At 31.4% G+C, this 21,327-nt stretch overlaps 1 protein-coding gene across 4 annotated transcripts in view; it reads left to right on the top strand.

Annotated features, from left to right (window-relative positions):
- Positions 1-21,327, top strand: part of LOC118196814 (prostamide/prostaglandin F synthase-like) — a 44,248-nt gene that overhangs the window by 16,347 nt on the left and 6,574 nt on the right. For 2 of the 4 annotated variants that reach the window (XM_085824115.1, XM_085824114.1), the window contains one exon: positions 4,864-4,928. In XM_085824115.1, the coding sequence (XP_085680241.1) occupies positions 4,927-4,928 (2 nt within the window). In that variant the 5' untranslated portion in view covers positions 4,864-4,926. The remainder of the gene's footprint in view (positions 1-4,863; positions 4,929-21,327) is intronic. The other 2 variants (XM_085824116.1, XM_035368281.2) reach the window with 1 other exon arrangement.

The raw sequence follows: 21,327 nt of genomic DNA, 5'->3' as shown, positions 1-21,327 counted from the left end.
TGTCTACCATATCCATGTGATGGTTTTCGAATGCTGAATTTACTAGGTCTTCCTGTTGCTGATCTATTTCTGGCTAGTTCTACACTCTCAATAGGAGTTTGCAAAAGGAATAATGCAATCTTGCGTCTGAAATCTAAAAGAGACTTTTTGTTTCCAGTAGTAGAAAGCCGTGTGAGGCTGAGATATAAAAACCTTTTTTCTTTACGTTTTTGAATAAAGGGAAACATTTTTATGGGCTGAATGTTTCCAAATGTTGAACCAACGGTTACAACCGAATTGTTGTTCCATCAAACAAACATTATTTTGTTTTTCTCTTCATACTGGAAATCATAACAACACCTATCTTGCATAAGCTGCGTTCAGACGGGGGCGTAAACTGCATAAGTGGTTAAAGCCGAGCTCCGTTGCCAAGGCAACCAGTCTGCACTACGTCACAAAATCTGGTTTAGGGTTCAAAGTTTTCAGCTTTACGCCGAGTTTGGAATAAGCATTGACCAATCAGAACGATTCTGCGGAAGATTTCACTGTTACAAAACAAGCAGAGCAAACGCGGTAAATCAATCGAGCAGGACAACAGCGCAGGAAAGTTGTAGACACATCCAGGCATGCACAAATTTAGCTTCTCTCATTGGCCACGGCTTACACCCCATTGTCGCAGGTGTGAACGGAACTCCCGTATTTTATACCCTTATGACTATACCTCTATGCCCTTTACGCCGCCGTCCAAATGCAGCCTTATGGACACATTTCACAGTTTCTAGTGAGCATATTTGTATGTGGTTTCCCTGAATTGTTCCTGTAGCACTGAAACCTTTATTTAGATGACAGAGAAACTGAAATGATGTAAAAAAGTTATCAAAATAAATAACATGATTGGCGGGAGTTTCAACAACACTGAGCAAATTTATCGCACTACTTCCTCTAAGCCCAAATTCTTCATATTCTGGTAATTTTGGAGCTGTCGACTTACTTGAATAAATATCGAAATGAAACACATATCCATCATATGATACCAGAGTCCATGCTTTGTATCCAAATCTTATAGGTTCCCCTTTTAAAAACATCTTTGCTGAATGTTTGCCTCAATAAAGAATCATTTGCTCGTCTATACTCAAATCGAGGGAAAATATACCAAATTGTTGGAATTTCTTATTTAGTAAGTTTAGATATGGTCTCACCTTATATAATTTACCAATATTGTCAGTTTGACTATTATCAGCTAATGCAAATTCTGCTTCATATTCCTGTAGCAAACATGACATTGATTATCGCACAATAAGAACAGAAATGTCCTTATCAAGAGACCAATACATTTCTTCTTGAGGTAAAGAATGATATCCCATAAGCAATAAAATTCCAATAAATCTTCTCATATAGGCTTCAAATTCAAATGCAATAAATTCTGTCCCCCCCCCCTCTCTGCTGAGGATATACATTTGTCTGTTCAACGAGAACAGAGTAAATGTCTGAACGAAAAAGAAAACCGAAAATCTCTCCAATAGTTTTACTATTTCTTTATTCATTTTTTCCCTGAGACATAACTGATGGTTCCTTTTTTATCCATTTCAATTTTCTGCTTTTTAAACTTTTTCGTATGACTACCACTGCTTTTAGAAGGCTAAAACTTACTTATTACCTGAATTTCAACTTCCCCAGCAGTATCATTTGGTAAAATATTATTATTTAAAACATTGCCATTCCCTTCTTCTTCATCACTAGCTTCTGCAATTTCTGAGGAACAGCAGCAATATCAGTTTCATTCTGGTCATTTATTAATATTATCATCATCTGTTTCTTCAAAAAAATCTTTGAAGGGCTTCTTCTAATGTAAGATACCTTGTACTAGGCATTTTTACACAGCAGAACAAGTAGGCAGAACATCGAAAGGAAATGAGTAAAAAAGGAGATTACCGGTTTCCTGCTGACGTTGCATCAGTACAACACCTGTTTTCCCTTCCTTTCCAACACAAATATAAACATCTGATTGATGCAATGTTCTAATAAACGGTAAGATTGACTAAAAATAGATCACTCATAAAGACGGCGATTCTTTCGTTAAATATTTTTGGCAAAAATACCCAGTCGAAAAGTTTGCTTAAAGTATGAGATTAATTATTATAAACAAAATGATTGTTGAAGGCAAATATTTTTTTACAGAAATAATCTTCTTCATATTCCCTACACAAAATCATCGGCTGGTATAAAATATCTTAGGTAATTATATGCATTTATTTTGACTGTTGCGTCAACACAACACCAGCGGCTAATGGGTTAAATAGAAGTTGCCAAATTTTTAAACTCTGGCAACCATGTTCATAACCAATCAATGTCGCCATTTTCATGTGTAATCTTTTTGTATTTTAAGTTCCAGTTATTTTTATCAACTAATTATGATACTTTTTGCCTTCTGCTCAATTCACGTAAGTATGTGCATGTCGAATTTGAGAGCAGAAACTGCGGGAATGCAGTATTTACTGTAAAATAGCTGAAAGGAACGAGATGAGATGGGTTTGATGGATATCCAGTGTGCAATACTGAGTTTGTGCAATTCGTTTTTTTCTTTTAAACAGATCTCTGTGTACACGAAAGGAACAGCACTAAAAAATTGTTACTTTTCCGTTTCGCCAGAGCAAATCTCGCCAAGCAGACTTTATTGGCGACAACATACCATATACGAGTACATAAACATAAAAAACATAAAAAGTTTTAACAAATGTTAGTTCTAAAAATTTTTCATGTTGAAGGCATAAACATTTTAGTATAGCCAATAAATAAAGACAACAAATTTGTAAAGAGATTTTAATTTAAGAATTTACTATGCTTTCATGATTCAACACCCTGATACGCCGGTTCACATCATGTGACCCCAAGTGATCTCATCTCACGTAAACTACGCTACAAAAATCTAATTCTCTCAGTAATTATCTACATTAATTTCAAGTTAAATCTTAATTTGGAATACAAGTTTAAATGCAGGAATTAATTCTTACAATTGGTTACTCAGAAATTATGTAAAACCGCAGTGCTGTACTTCACTAGTGCATGCGCATTAGAATTGATGAATTTAACCCTTTTCTATAGTTTCACCTTCGGGTGAGTGGTGTGATTGCATCCTAATCAACTTAATTACCGCGAATGGCCCCTAGGACATAAAACTGAATTCTGGGTAAAAATTTTATGTAATTGTATGCCAGTATTGAAAGAAACAATCAATCTGATAAGAAATTGCTGCAACTTGTTTTGAAGATGAGACTTAAAAGGTTACCTGCGAAGATATTCCATTTGGCATCAGTTGTACCATTATTGGCAACTTTATCACCTGCGTCAGCAAAACGGAAAAGTACCAAAAAAATTAGACAAGGATTTCATGATTTTTTTTAATGTATCATATAATTCACATTAATTTTTGTGTTTTGATATATTGTTCATGTTTTCCTACTTACGATAAATATTGATAGCTTCGGAATTTTTTCAATAAAGGGTTGTGAAAATTGTTAATTTGTACCCAATAAGTAGTTTTTACCTTTTCTTCGGTTGACTGCCATATTGTGCCAAAGTGGTTGAATCAATACATAAGTACGATGATATAACCAACTAAAAAGTTGTTTGTGCCTTTAAACTTTCATCGTAAAGTTTGTTTCATGATACCTGTGCCACCTTTCATGGCCGCAAAAATACATTAGTACCTGATAATTTTGATTTGTTTTTATTAACCATGTCTCTGAATTTTGTTTTATCTTTTGATGGAACTATTACTTTATGAGAGAATGGACAGGAAATTGTATACATTTTTGCATTTTTATCGCCGTAATTACACAGACCAGTATTTTTAATTGCTGTTTACATAGCATCAAATAAATTCAGAATGTTCATAATTTAAAAAGATAAGGTTCTTTTTGATTATTTTCAGCCCTCACCAGAAAGTTCACTAATTTTTCTCAATGTAATATGTAGAAGGGAATCACCACTTTCAATTGGCAGCACACTGAGAATTGCATACAAGAGCTTTCTGTCAATAAAATTGAAAAGCAAAAACATCGGGAATAAAGTACTTACCTTTTTTCCAAAACTCCTCCCCCTTTTTTTTTTCTCCTGTACTCCCCATGTATTGATCAATTTTCACTTTAAAAAATTGAGAGAATGGAAATTTGAATTGAAAAAAATTTGGCATCAATAAACATTTGACATTACACGTCAGCCAGAACAGACATGTTAGTGACATACTGCTTTGCTTCGCGAATACTTTTTCACAACTTAATGGTAGGTATGCAGATAATAAGAAAGTACTGAAGTTAATGATTATTAGCATTTGTAATTACTCCATATGGTCCTTAGAAGGATTAATAAGCTTTAGATGTGTTAGAAAGGAAGTATATTAATATGCCCGATTTTTAATTCGTAATACATATTTTAATAAGAAATCTTAAATTAATATGAAATTTTCTTATGTTAAAAGAAACAGTTTTTCATTGAATCCAATGCAAAATCATCTTTTATGACTCCGGTATAGGATTCATTCCTATTAATAACTTCCTGACAACTATCATTGTATGTATAAACTAACATTTAAAAACTATATTGCGTAACCTGTATTTTTTTAAAGACATATTTTCTTATTTTAACCTCAGGAGTGTTATTTATTTAGATCATTTAATATTTTTGTTATAAAGCATTTTCAGTGTATCAATTTCTTGTGTCACTTTTTCTGAAATTTTTTTCAAAAATGCCACATCTTATATTATAGTACTTTACTATTGTTTTCTATCTATTTTGTAGTTAAAACACCTTTGCTTAAAATAATGTACATAAATGAAAAAGTATTTTATATGATGAATAAATGTAAAATTTATTTTTATTTTTTAGACTTATTCATTGATGTAGAAAAGAAGACGTATCAAGATCTTAAGTTCAAAAGGCAAGCATTGCATGTATTGTTGAGTGTTTTTTTTTTTAACTTTTGCCAATTAGGACATAAATTTTATAAACTAGAATTCATTTTAGATTTTTGTTTCCTCTTACACTAAAAATTACATGCTGGATCTGTACTGAAATGTAATTGGCTTGAATTCATGTTACACTTAGAGTAAATTTTGAAAATACCCATGCAGCTAATCCGACGTCTCTTTCTCTCTTATCTTTAGCCCAGAAGGGGCTATTGATTTCGTTTTGGCATTTTGCATAAACAACTCTAACTGTCCGTTTCACTTTTCAGATGGTTGTCACCAAATATTATCGCCCTACATCATATTTAAAGAAATGAAATAATGAAGAATCTGCATGAATGTATGCATGTTTCCCGCATTGTGAAAAAACTACGGTACCTAGAGCAATCTAATTTTGAATAATGTAAACCTCCATCAAATATGTGCATTTGGAAGCCCTAATTTGGAATTAGTTTTATTATCTTTTTCATATTTCGTCAGACATTAAAGAAATTTTATTAAGAAACTCAACGATTTCGAAGCGATATTGGCAACACTCTATTGGGGGAGACAAATATTTTTATAACCAAGCGCGAGACTGTGTTTTGGATATTCTCAGGATATGCTCTTTAAAGTATTTTGTGATGTTGCTGTTGAATTGAATTTTATGGTTTAAGTGTGAAGTACATGATATTAAAAAAGTAAAGGTAGCACATAAAACATTAAAACGTTCTCTTTAGGCAAAAAATTAATTTTGTACAAAGTCCAAGTCTGGTCGTCCATTATCCAGAATGATCTATAATCCGGATCTCAAAGCCACAAACTTTTTTTTTTATGCTTTATGCATGTGCGTTTAATATATAACGGATGGTATAAGCTAGGCTAAAATTATCTAATTATCTATTTCAGTTAATGTTGCAGATTGCGTTGTTCCTTAATCTTCGAATTGGATGCGGCTTATTATTTTTTGCAGACTGTTAGAGCAATTTTATAAGAGTAAGCTTGAACTTTTGATTATGTCAAAAAGAATTTCCGATTCTGCCAAAGGATCTACAAAGCGAAAGCCTGTTTCGATGTCCATCAAACAAAAAGTGGAATTGCTGCAAAAAATGGATAAAGGCATATCCTTTGTTTCTCTAACCATTCCGAAATCTGTTTATCAATATCGCGCTGCTCTTTGGGGGGAGGGAAACGTAGCGGCGCGCAATGAACTGGAAGTTGATCTGTCAGCACTATCCTTATCTTCAGGGCAGATGTTTTTATTTTATTCGGCTTATAATTTTTTACTAAATGTAGTATTTCATCTCGATGTACTCCGTCTTTGATATGATTTAAATCAAATGCCTTGTCATTATAAATATCACGAATAGTTTTCTGGTTGCAATTTTCTAATTTCGACTATGCGTAATGTATGCTTTACGCATGCGCGCGTTGAAAGAAATGTTTAATAAAGTAAACAAATAAATATTAAGCTTCTTTTTTTGTAAATTTTGATACCCTTTAGATCATAATTGCTCATTATTTTATAAATTACGGTTTCGTATTTTTAATTTTATAATTTCTGCATGCCATCTTACTAGATTTAAACTGATGATCTATAATCCGGAAAAACCGATAATCCGGAATCGCCGAAGTTCCGACGAATCCGGATTAAAGACTTTTGACTGTACTTATCTGAATGAAATAGAAAAAGATTGATTTGTTATCGAAAAAGAGGAGAAAAAGACTTAATATGTTGGTTCAGAGAAGAGGAGGAAAATTTTTCTAAAGATTTTATGGTTATTACTGGATTCTCTTATAACGGAAAACTTAAAATAAGGAAAGTAGAAAAAAATGTCAAAATTAATTCAGATTACTATCAGAAATATGTTTTAACACCTATTTTTAAAGAAGAAATTTCATCTCTTTAACCTAACAATCTTTACTGTGTCAAGTTCATCAGGATAAGGCTTTAAGTCATACTTCTAAACCTACTGCTCTATTTTTTGAAAAAATGAGAAATGAAACCGGAATTGAAGCCGCTCTCTTTAAGTGCCTCTGATGTGTCTCCTATGGATTACTGTGCTTTTGGACTTTTGAAACAAACTCTTTATAAACGGCATCCCAAAACATTCGATGGACTCTGGAAGCTTGTGAAGGAAGAGTGGAATGAAATCAACCTTGATGTTTTAAGAAAAGGGCTTTTACCTTACAAAACTTTATGTAATATATGATAGTTCAACAACAGGGCTATCAGATTGAACATATTATAAAATAAAATTTTAAGGTTTATATATATATGTCTTTACAAAAACATGTGAACCCTCTCTATATTTATAAAACTAAGTGTGCACATATGAATTTTGCTCATATGCTCAACCAATGTATAATGGACGCAATTAAGTTAGGCTAAAATTATCTTTACTGATTCTAAAGCATTTCAGTTAATATAGCAGACTGTGCTGCTCCTTAAACTTCATATTTGATTCAGCTTATTGTTTTTTGCAGACTTATTATTAGAGCAATTATATAAAAGTAAGCTTGAACTTTCGATTATATCAAAAAGAATTTCCGATTCCGCCAAAGGATCTACAAAGCGAAAGCATGTTTCGATGTCCATCAAACAAAAAGTGGAATTGAATTTAAAAAATGGATCTGTCTCAAAATTATGCGAGGAGTATGACATTGGAAAATCAACCGTATATGACATAAGCAAAAGGAATTTTTTGTGGATTCCGACAATGGAACTTTGTAACTAAAATGAAATTATTTCTGTTCATAGAATTAAAGAGAAAGTATTAGCACAAAAAAACGAAGCATCTTTAACAACTTACATTAAAAAAAATGTTTAATAAAATAAACTTTTTTTTTTTTTTTTTTTTTTTTTTTTTTTTTTTTTTGTGTGTGTGTGTGTGTGTGTGTGTGTGTGTAAATTTTGATAACCTTTAGATCATAATTGATCTTAATTTAATACATTACGGTTTCATATTTTTATTTGTATAATTTCTGCATGCCATCTTACCAGATTTAAATTATTGATGATCTATAATCCGGAATCGCCGAAGTTCCGATAAGTCCGGATTACGGACTTTGTACTGTATAAAATTTGAAAGCCTTCAGATTTTTTTTAAGCTGAAGACTGCTTTTACAAATTAGAATGTTTTTTGTTTTTTAGATGACTTTATTTCCTTCAAAAGTAACTTTTTGAGCTTACATTACTGCAAGTATATTTATATTTTTAAAATGCAATTTAAATTTGTTTAATTTTATATTCATTTTCAGTAATTCAGGGGGTTTTAGAATTTAAATAATCTTTTTCTTATTAACTGAAATTTAAATAAATATTGGTACTCATATTAATGAAATGGATGAGCCTGCTAATTCTTGCACAGCTGTTCTAGGTTTGTGTGTGCTGTAAACTTGAGTCTGAGAATATAAATTAACTTGATTTCAATACTTTGTTTTTATTTGAGTTAGTAGGGAAATACATAATTTTAATGCATCATTGTTCAGTTGACTATATTCTATTTTTACTGTAACAAGGTCCAGAAATTGCTATGCCTTCTGCTTGGAATTTTCATTTTAATTGTGGTGTTATTTGAAGCTATTCTGTTTCATTTAATGACAGTTTGTTTTCTTTTCTAATAGTCATATCATTTTTTATTGAAATAGTTTCTATGTTGAAAATGAGGAGGGGGGATTTTCTGTTTTACACAACTAATCCATGAACCAAGTTTCCCCTCAACTTTTTTATTTCCTCATGGGCACTGAGAACAGTTAAAGAATTGCCTTTTAGACAGAGCTTTAGTGTATTTAATTTTGAAAATACATCTGAAAGATATGCCAATATATTTAGCAACATGTCATCAGCAAAAAATGATGTAATGTTAATTTTGTGTACAAATAACAGAATTTCCTGTCTTAAATCTCTTTTCTTGCTAAGACTAAAGTTTGAAGTCCATAAGTGGGATAACCAGTAATAAATTTAATAAAATATCAGTACAAAGTCCGAAATCCGGACTCATCAAGACTTCAGTGATTCCAGATTTGGGATTTTTCCGGATTATAGATCATTAATTTAAATCTGGTAAGATGGCATGCAGAAATTATACAATTAAAAATATGAAACCATAATTTATGAAATAAAGAGCAATTATGATCTAAAGGGTATCAAATTTTACAAAAAAAAAAAAAAAAAAAAAAAAAAAAAAAAACCATATTTATTTATTTACTTTATTAAACATTTCTTTCAATGTGATGTGTTTGATTTGTTTTCTCTGCTGATACTTTAGACTAGTACTATAGACATATAATTTCTTGTTGAGTTATTAAGTGCCACTGTTCAATTCCTGTAATTGCTGTGTCGAGAATACCAACTAACTTGTCAATCAGAACTTTTTCATTTTCACCTCTCTGTCACTTTCTTCACTGTTGGTACCAGTATTTTCTGGATGTAGAACCATACTACAGATTTCGCTGTCCGTTGATTGATGATTAGGGCATTGTCATCGCAATGAAAAACTTCTATTACATCTTCATTTATTACCGTTTCTCCACATTCCTGAAATTTTTAATTGTCTTATACCATAGCGATTTTTTAATTTGGTTAACCAACCTGCCGAATATGTGCATATTGGGTGTTTAAATTCATTTCTTCATGAAATATTTTGGCTTGAGCCATTGGACTCGTCAGTGGCACTCCCTTGCTGCAACGCTGCTGATCTATTCAATCATCACTTTGTCATCATCGTCACTTTTAGCATAACAAACACTTTTTCTGTTATTCATTGCAAGTGGAGTGTCAGAATACGCAAAAAATTCAAAAAGTTCCGTTTTCGTTTTTCTTATGTCACATACAGTTGACTTTCCAATGCCATACTCCTCGCATAATTTTGAAACAGATCCATTTTTTGCAGCAATTTCACTTTTTGTTTAATGGACATGGAAACATGCTTTCCCTTTGTAGATCCTTTGGCAGCTCCAGAATTGGAAACCCTTTTCGACATAATCGAAAGTTCAAGCTTAATTTTTATAAAATTGCTCTAATAATAAGTCTGCAAAAAACAATAAGCTGAATCAAATATGAAGTTTAAGGAGCAGCACAGTCTGCTATATTAACTGAAATGCTTTAGAATCAGTAAAGATAATTTTAGCCTAACTTAATTGCGTCCATTATACATTGGTTGTGTATGACAAGATTGGCGACGAAAGCCAAGTTGTACCGCTAAATTTTGTCTTGCTTCTATTGCTTACTGAAATTAAGCCTGAATTGTATTAGTTTAGTTATTTACTATATCTATGTTTATTTCTTGCACATGCTTAAAAATAATATGAGTCCTGAATAAATAAACTCCCACATATACTTGAGCTTTATCTAGAGCAGACACTAGATATTGCCAGTGCAGTCTCTGCGAGTCCTAAATTCTGCTAAATTGCACCTTCCTAAGTTCTAAATTTTGGATCCAGTGCTTTCTCTAAGTTATAAAAAACATCCCTTAATTTTGCCACTAAGTGCTTTTCCAAATTCCAAAAATTTTATCTTCTTTAAATTCTGCCGCTGCTTCTGAGTTTATGATGAATAACATATCAGATATTCTTAATTAAAATAGCACTAAATGTAATCTTTTGGCCTGTGAGTTTCATTAACAAAATCTATTTTTAGCATATGAAAAATTTTTCTTGAATTTTTCCTCGTCAACATTTCTTAGAGCATTTAAAAACCTATAATCATTGCCAAGCATAATGTTAGCATAAAAGGTTGCCATACTCTTGTTATTCAAATACTAATATAAAAAAAAAAAAGTGTAGACATCACTGCATGAGTTATTACTGAAGTTGTCATGCATTGATAAACATGCTGTGATGAAAGCAAAATGTAATAAATAATGACTTGCCAGGTTGGCGTCAGGGATATAAAATAGGTGAATGTTTCGGTTTGAGATGTATCCTAAGCAAATACTAAGCTACGGAGCCAAATTATTAATCTCACAAATTTATGCTTACATGATTGTTTTTATATAACGAGGTATTTTATTTAGTGCTTAAGTGAAATTTAAAATCGGAATGTTTAAGTGAAAATCTCCACATGTTTTATTATGAAAGTAAAAATAAAATGTGCATGCGTAAAGCAACAAAAAAAAAAAAAAGTTTGTGGCTTTGAGGTCCAGATTTTAGATCATTCTGGATAATGGACGTCCGGATTTCGGACTTTGTGCTTACTACTGCAATGTAGTTTTCAAACTCAGATTTTCTGCTATAATGTGATATGTATAGTAAATTTAAATTTTATTTGTTTATTTATTTGGAAATTCTGATTCCAATCCCAGTTAATGAACATGTTCTGCATCTTTCAATCTGTGTACCCCTGATCAGAAACATTCCCCGAAGCCTGCCTTCATACTTCCCTTAGATTTCCAGGCAGGATTCGGGGAATGTTTCTGATCAGGGGTACACAGATTGAAAGATGCAGAACATGTTCATTAACTGGGATTGGAATCTGCATCAAATTTTCATTTAGTCATGTGGACTAATAGATAAGGAAAAAGTGTGCTGACAGATTAAAAATTATTATTGTGACTGGAAGACCATGTGAATTTGATTATTAGAGTGTGGAAGAAGACTAATAAAATTTCATTTTTATTTATAAAGTTACATTTATTCAATGCTGACCTAGAGGGGATTCTGTACACTCTTTATTAACTTTGTGTTTAATCTCTTGGTATCTTGAAAGTACTACTGCTGAATGTATACTGAATGGTTTAAATTCATATAGATTTTTTAAAACTGTTTGAAGAAGCATTTAATTGAGTTTTGTCCCATTGAAGCTGAACTAGTGTTACATTTAAAATAAAATCAGTCTGTCAAACTCCTGCAAATTTTTAAATAATCCAGTTTTTTCTTATATTGTAATTTGGAATTGCATAGCTCATTGTTTATTATTAACCTTTTTATTTAACTCTTAAATGAATAGAAGGCACTACATGTGCTACAAATAAACCTCCGCTACTTTCAAGTATTAAAAGTAATGTAAGATGAAGTAAAATTCAGTCTCGGTAGCATTGTCCGAGAATACACACAAACAAGGTAGCTGGTTCAAGATAATTAATAATTAATTGCGTGAATTTTAACTGTCAGCTATCAAGATGCCAAAAATGGAATGAAACATTAGCAAAGCTAGGCATAGTACATAACTACAATGCTCAGCTGCTAGAAACGTTAAGCCTAAAACGTTCAAATCCCTCGTTTAAGTACACAACAACTAATTTGCATTCTCGTGAGTACTATGGAAAGAATTTAAAGTTCAATCCATAATAACTGGTTAATTAAAATAAATTCCTACAGATTTATCCATCTTTATGTGAGCATTCAGCTTTAAAAAATGTAAGAGCTTTTTGAACCACTTGGTATTTTTTAAAAATAGGGTTTTGATGATTGATATACTGTAGGAATTATCATGCCTGGTATTTTTTAGGGTTCTCCCCTTGTTTATGCATTTGTTTGGGTTTATTTAAATATTACAAAGCACAGGAGGGCTATCTCCTAATGGGAGAGATGTCTTCAGTGAAGATTTTCTGGGGGAAACTGGCTCATATTCATGTTACATTTAGGGAAAAGCAACCATGCAGCCTGCCCATTTGCCTAAAATTGAACCTGGTTAAACTCCCTACATACAGCAATTTTAGCCACTCAGCAAATAGTGAGCCGCCATTATTTTAATTTTCTGTTTTTGGAAACAAACATTTCTTTAAACGTGTACTAAATGCAAGACCTGTATTAAAATGTTCATATGTTACTATTATGTATAATGGAATCAAATCGTATACATATGAAGAACAGCTCTTGACACTTTGCGGCACAGTGTGTCCAGTCTGGACACACCAAAAAATTTCCTTTTGTACACACACAAAAATTGAATGAAAAAAGATTTTTAGGTTACTCTGAACCTTCTTTATTTATAGTAGATGGCAGCTCAACACAAACGGTCCATATATTTTAGCCATGTTTAGTTTTTTAAGACCCTCATTTTTCAAAGAAATCTTCCCCTTCTTTTTTTATATATATATATATAAAAGGAATTGTTTGAAAAGAAATTTCTATGTTATTTTTTGGCTGTATGCTAATCTCCTTATTCTATATTAGTTTTAAATTTTTAGTGTCCAGAGCGGGCTCACCGATAATCTATGACAACTGAGAGTCTGTATTCTTTGTTTCTCCGCATCTCATCAGTCAGTTCATTGACCACAATGCTTGTTTCAGCACTCTTTTCGAATAATTAGCACTGGCCCTGATTGTAAGTTATTAAAGGAAAAAACTTTGTAAAAAAGATCAATGATCCTTAAAGAGGGGTGAATTTTGTGACGATATTTTAGTGACAGTGAGATAAAATTATGCAATTACATATGTGAGCATGTAGTTAGATGATGCTATATTTTCTAATGAATAATTTGTGCTTTTCAATTTATTATCAGTTATTAAAAAATTAACTTTTTGTTTATTAATTTAAAAATTAACTCTGAATTTTAATTAGATAATTGATGACATTTTATTCACCTGAAATCATTCTTGGATTTAATTCTTCTATTAAAAAACAGTATTGATCAGCAGTGACTGTAGTGGTCTGTATAGCAATTTAATTACCTGAACAGAAATCCCAATCTTTTTCTGAAGTTAGGAGTTGTGTTATTGTTCATTCATCAAGAAGAGAGACTGAAAGTACATAAAAATATGCAGAATTTGATAGTATCAATGATATAACAGTGCAAATGAATGCTTAAATATCTTTTTGTTTGAAATTTAAGTTTTTTTAATTATCTTGGAAATATATAGTATTTTATTATATATTATCTTATAAATATTTAATAATTTAAATTGTAGAGTCTGCAGTTTCATTTATGAGAATATTTAAAATAAATAATGCTCTAAATTAGCAGTTCTCAAACTTTTGACTAACGTGTAACATTTAAATAAAAATTGAAAACCTTTAGCACCACCACTACAAAGTACTGCTACCACCACCACTCTTAAACAAATCTCGGATTGCATAAATTTACAAGTGTTAGATAAAAAACTCAATCAGGATGTTGGGGTTTTAATTTTTGAATTTAGTCGTTAAAAATATTTTGCTTCTTTGCGTACTACCGATTGAGAACCAAATTAAAATCCTATATGTCTGATTGGTTATTGATTGAATTAATCACGTATATGTCATATTAATTCTTTTGTGAAAGCAATAATACGGTTCTGTTATCGGGACGGGATTAAAAAATATTTGAATATATGCGTGTGTGTATATGTGTATATGTACACACACACATACAATACGTGCAATGCATATGTACACTGTGCAAAAAAAAGGGTGGACAATTCTATATCTCCCGTTTTTACTGGGCTGATTGACGAAATTCAAATTGCGTTCTTCATGCCTCGAAAGTGTGACTTAAGATGTATATTAGATTTATATATAGCACTATTCTAACATAGGTATTTTGACACAAAATTGGACTTTTTCTAAAATAACATGCCAATTCTTTTCCATACTTCGATTCTACGACTCAAATTATGCCTAAATATTAAATTTTGTAAAATATGGTGCAAAATTTATGCAGAAATTCAACAATTTATGTTGGAACCCTTTTTCAGTTTACGCCAAGAATAATTCACTTGGCAAACTTCTTAATATATGGCAACATATTTTCATTTCCCTTTTTACATCATGCATGAGCAGGTAAAGTTACTATTGTTCCTTCTTTCAAATAATGTTCTTTATATTATGTTTTTAATTATAACTCTTATTATTTTAAATAATTTTTTTTTTTTTTCTTTTTCAAATTCCATTTTAATTATTTAAGTCGCATGGTTTCTTTCAAATAACTGTGTTAAAAATTTCTGTTTACTCATTCAAACTGTGTAGTTTATGTAAAAGGCGCATCGTTTATTTATTTATTTTTTTTTTTTTTTCAAATAGTTTTCTTTATATATTTTAGTCATAGTTATTATTTTAGCCAATTTTTGAACTTTTATTTTAATTGTTTGTGTTGCATTGTCTCTTCAGATAATTGTTTTAAAATTTTCTATTTATTCATTCAAACTGAGCATTTTAAATATATTTATTAATATAAATTGTCCAGAATTTGATTTTATTTATTTGAATTGTGTTTCTTTCGGAAGAATATGTTGTGTCCCAGGCTACGATGCATTTGAAAACTGCATACATTAAAAGAGAAAATACAGTAAAGCACAGTTAACATGCCTTTCAATGTTCCATTCAGCTGATATATAAATAAGATAAGAAAGATGTATAACCGACATTTTAACTTAGGATGACTTGCATACATTGCTTTAAACAATTTTAACATTGTGCCCATTGCTTTACACAATTTTATCATCCTACATATAATTTCGTAAAATGTTATTCATATTCTAGTCAAATATGTTATTTTTGAAATCGCAAGAATCAAATATCATAAAATTTTTAAAAAATACTAAATTTTATGCAAAAATTAATTTTTTCTTGTTAATGGCTTCTTCTTCTTCCCCCCCCTTCTTTTTTTTGGGGGGGGGGCATTCTGCAAGTATATTAAAAGCATCCAACTTTTCGAAACATCTTGGTATTTCTGATATTAATTTTAAATAAAGTTATCGCCTTCCATTTCAAAAGGGCCCACTAACAGCCGAGCGGTAAAGTCGCTGAACACCGGTAGTTCACTCCGGGTTTCGAATCCCGGCGAACAGGCTGGTTGCATGGGCGTTCTCGTGTTTTTTTTCTCATGTGTAACGCGTATGCGAAATGGTTTCCCTTAGAAAGTTCTTCACGAAGGCATCCTTTCTTTTAGGCAGATAACCCTGCTTTTCCGAAACTTAATAATCCAATTCAATTAATTCCATCAGTATTTGGTTAGAGCCTTAATCAGTCTTTAGAGGCTAAGCATTTTGAAGGCATGAGATGAAAGACTGGTTTCATCAAGAGAGAAAACGTCTTTAGATGATATCCATGTACATTTTAGAGACATTAAGATTTTTTGGAAGCAGACTTGAAAAATGAACCATGCCCTCGCCGGGAATCGAAACACGGACCTCTCGAATACTCGTCGCACCTGCAGACCACTGCACCACGAAGGCACTCTAAGCAGGTGGGAGAAATACCTTATATACTCCCCCCCTTTCACCGGGAGTTAAACCATAGACCTCTCGAATACACACTGAGCTTGCAGACTACTACACCACGAAGGCAGGAGTAATACCTTATAATGTCACTGGATAAATTCCTGAATCTTCAAATAATTCGACTGAGATTATGGGATGTTCCATTTATGATGCGATATGATGTTCTATGAAGTAATTTAAATTTATACAACCATATAGTCGAAAACCATTTGCTCTTCAATTCAATCTGCAATGTCAATGTATGTTTTTTTGTCTTTTCTGTTAGTATTAACTCAATTGCTGCTATTTGCTGGTGTGTACGTCCAAGTATTTTCTCTTTGAACACCCAACTTCTTTGAAATAGATTCCCCTTTAAATGTTTGCTTTCTCCCCCCTAATTTCCTTCTTTACTTCTACATTTGTTCTCAGTGCTGGCACAAGAAAATTAAGATTTTTTTGATTGTTACACTTCATAAAGAAATTAAGATTTTTTTGATTGTTACATTACATAAATTCTGCGTTCTTGTCAAATTTTTTAAAATATCCGTCGCATCTGTCGCCTAAAGGAGTATACAAATAAAATTTTGTTAAAATTGCACTTACCGATTCAATTCTGTGGGTGTTCCATGAGGTGGAACACTGCACCACCAGAGCTCTTAAAAGTGCGACTAAGCGAGCATTGCAGTGAAGCACGGAAATGAGTAGAAGCTTATGTATAGTAATGAAAAAACACTGTATTATAGCTGTATACATGGTTTTCTGGATATACACAACTTTCTTGAATATATATGGTTAAATGAGATAAATATATGTATATACACAAGTCCTACATAAAAAAATATTGACAAATTTTTCGATTTCATAGCTTTGGGAAATTTTCAAAGCATGTCACATCTTTTTGATAGAAGCACAAACCAACTTTGCAGGTTTTGAACAAAAAACTTGTTTTGTGCGGCTTCTGTTCCGTGCAACAATATGCTTAGAATTCCAAGTAAAAAGAAAAAGGCTGATATTCCATAAATGGCAGATTTCATAGATTTTCCTGCCATTTATGGAAAGTTAATAATAAAAAAATTAACTGCAATTGATATTAACAATAAAGAAAAATAAGCTATAAGATATACGTACACAAAAAATATCTACACAATTATTGTAAATAAACGGGAATGAGACTAAAAAGCGATAGCAAAATAATTCGCGCAGCTTTCCTAAGTAAAGATGACTCAAGCTACTGATAAAGTTCTCGCCTGAAAACTACTCACAAAAATTTCAAGATGCCCACATGAGGGCTTTCATAACACAAACCACACCTCACCCCTTAAGACTGCTTTACTTGAATTCATTTCCCCTAAACAAGGTAAATAGAAAACATATACAACAAATGTTTTCTCCTCAAACAGATGTTCTAATGCATAATAGCATGAGATCGCTAAAGGCGCAGTGTTCCCGCTAATGGAACACCCCGTTTTATTCAATGATTCTGCGCATGCTTTTTGTATGAAAAATGTAAAAAAATATATAAGAAATAATATAGAGTACAGCCATCAAAATTATACGTAATTTTTTTTTTCAAACAAATTTTTTTGCGTCACAAAAGAATATAGAAAATTATTAGAAAATAAGTAGATTTTAATAACGCATCATAAATGAAATTTCTGGGTCTCCTTGTGATATGCTGCCATCTACCATTTAAAAAGAGAAGTTTGAAGTATATTATAAAGGCATTTTTACCCATTTACAGTTGAATTTAACGGTTTCAGAAGCGATTCAATTTGGGTGTTCCATGTAGTGGAACACTGAGCAACAAAGGGTTAAAGAACATGCGTTTATATAAACTACACAAGAGAAAATTACTACTTAAAACATTCTAAGAGAATTAATGTAAAAATTTATATTTATATATGTATTTTCTAAAGCTGAGATATGACCCAAACTGTCAACGTCCTGTTTGCTTAAAAACATTGTGAAAATAAACATCAAACAAACATTCTCAGTTTTAGTCCATTCAGTTTTAATGAAGTTAAAGTAAAGTAGCAGAGGTAAAAATTTACTCTTGCAATTTTTTTTTTTTTTTTTTTTTTTTTTTTTTTTTTTAAAGGAAGAAAGAAAGAAATTTTTTTAAAAAAAAGTTAAAAATTTGAATAATATCATCTGTAATTTTAAAAAAATAGCATTTTATATAATTAATTCTCCGTTAAAAATTTATTTGAAATTTAAGGTTAAAAGTAGCTGTGGCAATTCACTGTAACAAAATCCATAAACCACATTTGGCATTATTATCGCTCAAAAAAAAAGATGCAAAAATATGTAAATTCGTCTATATCTTAGAAAATTTGAATAAGAAACTAATTTTTTGCAGGTATAAGATGATGGTAAATATTTTATAGGTTATAGTTCAAAATTGTTTTCAAAAAATTTGTAAAAGTTATTTAAAAATAAGTCATAAAAAATAGGTGAATTTTATTTGAAATGAACTTAAATTTTGTAATGAGAAAGCAAGGTTCGTACGGTCCTTAAAAGTCCTTAATTTTTTCAAAAATGATTTTTGGTCCTTAATTTTGGCCAAAATTAATAAACAGTCCTTAATTTTGCTCATTTGACATTTCTTATCATTTCTAATGATTGCCATTCTTTGTGTGAATTGCGATTTCTCGTGAATATGGAATTAAAATTGCACGGCTCTTAACCAATCTGTTGGCGGATTTGCGTTGCAAACGATAAAAAAAAAATAAAAATATTAGTTGAAAACAACTAACTAATTAAAAAACTTTTAATATTTTTAAAGCTGAAAACAACTAATTGAAACTAATTTTCCTGAATTAACTAGACGCAAAATTAACTTTCATGAATTACTAAAGTTATTGGGTAGAAGTTTAACTGAAAATATACATTCCGTATTATATATATTTATACAGTACAAAGTCCAAGGTCGGAACTTCGGCGATCCCAGATTTGAGATTTTTACGGATATTAGATCATTTTAAATCTAGTAAGATGGCACATAGAAATTATAAAATTGAAAATATGAAATCGTGATTAATGAAATAATGAAGCATTTATGATTTAAAGGGTATCAAAATTTACAAAAGAAAAAAGCTTAATATTTATATGTTTACTTTATTAAACATTTCTTTCAATGTGAGGTGTTTGATTTGTTTTCTCTGCTGATACTTTAGACTAATACTATAGACATATAATTTCTTGCTGAGTTATTAAGTGCCATTGTTCAAGTCCTGTAATTGCTGTGTCGAGAATACCGAATAACTTGTCAATCAAAATTTTTTCTCGTTCATTAACCTCTCTGTTACTTTCTTCACTATCGGTAGCTGTATTTTCTGGATTTAGAACTATACTACAAATTTCGCCCTCCGTTAATTGATTGATGATTGGGGCATTGTCATCGCAATGAAAAACTTCTGTTTAACTTCCCTAAATTCTGCCGCCTGATGCGGCCATGCGAGCTCTGGCGCTGGTTCTGGCTTTATGTGAATAACAAATCAGTTATTCTTAATTCAAATAGCACTAAATATAATCGTTTGTCCTATGAGTATCATTAACAAAATCTATTTTTAGCATAAGGAAAGAAATTTCTGTTAAATCTCCCCTTGTCAACATTTTACCGCATTAAACTTAAATCTGTAATCGGATAATACTCTGTTATTTGGCGTTGCTGCATGAGTCATCACTCAAGTTGTCATCCGTTGATAAACATGCGGTGATGAAAGCAAAATACAATAAATAATGATTCGCGATTTCGGCATCAAGGATATAAAATATTAGTTGCTGTAAAATTAACAAATGTTTCGGTATGAGATTATGCCAAGCAGATACGCAGCTATGGAGTCAAGTTACTAATCACACAAATTTATGCTAAAATAATTATTTCTTCAATAATGAGATATTTTATTTAGCGCCAAACTGAGATTAAGAATCGGGATTTCCGGCATGTTTTTTTTTATGATGAGGGAAAAAAATCTAATGCGCATGCGTAAAGCATACCCCTTCCCTCCAAAAAAGCCCTAAAAAATTGGTTGGTGGTGGCTTTGAGGTCCGGATTTTAGATCATTCCAGATATTGGATGTCCGGATCTCGGAATTTGTTCTGTATATATATATATATATATACATTATATACATATATATGCGATACTTAATTTTACTAATGCCTTGCATGTAATGCCCCTTTTAGCTGCAAAACATCTTTCCCTTCACAACTGCAGAGTTTCTTCTAACAGTATCATGAATTTTGTCAGTATCATGAAGTTAGAAGAACCATCTACTTCAGGAAAAGATGTAACTGCTAATTCAACATCTTTTCTTTTCAAATCTTAAGGTACAGATGCAGAAATATTGTGGGCTTTTAAAAGTGCATCAAAAGCCACTATTCTTTTAAGTCGTGAGATGATATTGGGCCGTTATTCACTAAAATGTTCCCGGATAGTTCCATTGCAAAATAGTTTTCATGTGGTGAAAAGGAATGTGCTTATATCTGTTATTTTGGTCTTGTCCCTTATTTTAAAACTTTTTTACTAAAGCATTGTAAAAATGCTGAGTTTTTTACATTACTATTTGATGAGACTCTTAATCTGACAAATCAAAAGAAGCAACTAGATATTTATGTGAGGTACTGGCATCACGAAAATAAGGTCAGAAACGTAAATGAAAATGAAAATAAGGTCAATAAGGTGTAATAAGGTGTAAAATGAAAATAAGGTCAGAACTCAGTACCTTACTTCTGCATTTATAGGGCATGCAACAAATGAAATTATTTTATCCAAATTTTATGAATGTGTTGAAAAACTAGACTTGTCAAAACTCTTACAAATATCGATGGATGGTCCTTCAGTAAACTGGAAATTCTATGATTTATTGCAACAGGACTTGACAAAGGAATATAACATTCAATGCTTGACATTAGGGACATGTCGTTTACACATTCTTAACAATGCTTTCAAGCATAGGATGTCATCCACTGGCTGAGACATTCCATCATTCTTATCCTCCTTATATTGGATTTTTAAAGATTCTCCTGCAAGACGTGAAGCTTTTTTAAGTATATCTGGCTTAAAAAAGCTACCTGTGAAGTTCTGCTTTTACCGATGGTTGCAAAATGTCCCAGCAGTTAGTTGAAAGAGCCATTGAAATATGGGATGACTTGCCACTGTACATTAAAGAAGTTGAAATGGGGAAGTTTAAAAAAAATTCATCAAAAATCCTTCTCAAATATTTTGAAGGCAACTAAAGATAAAACATTTCTTATAAAATTTAATTTTTTTCTCTCTCTC

This window comes from Stegodyphus dumicola, chromosome 9 (assembly GCF_044657685.1).
Source record: "Stegodyphus dumicola isolate Sdum_Otavi_A_Nest chromosome 9, ASM4465768v1".
Taxonomy (NCBI): domain Eukaryota; kingdom Metazoa; phylum Arthropoda; class Arachnida; order Araneae; family Eresidae; genus Stegodyphus; species Stegodyphus dumicola.
The sequence above is the reverse complement of the archived record's forward strand: the minus strand, read 5'-3'. Positions and strand labels throughout refer to the sequence as shown.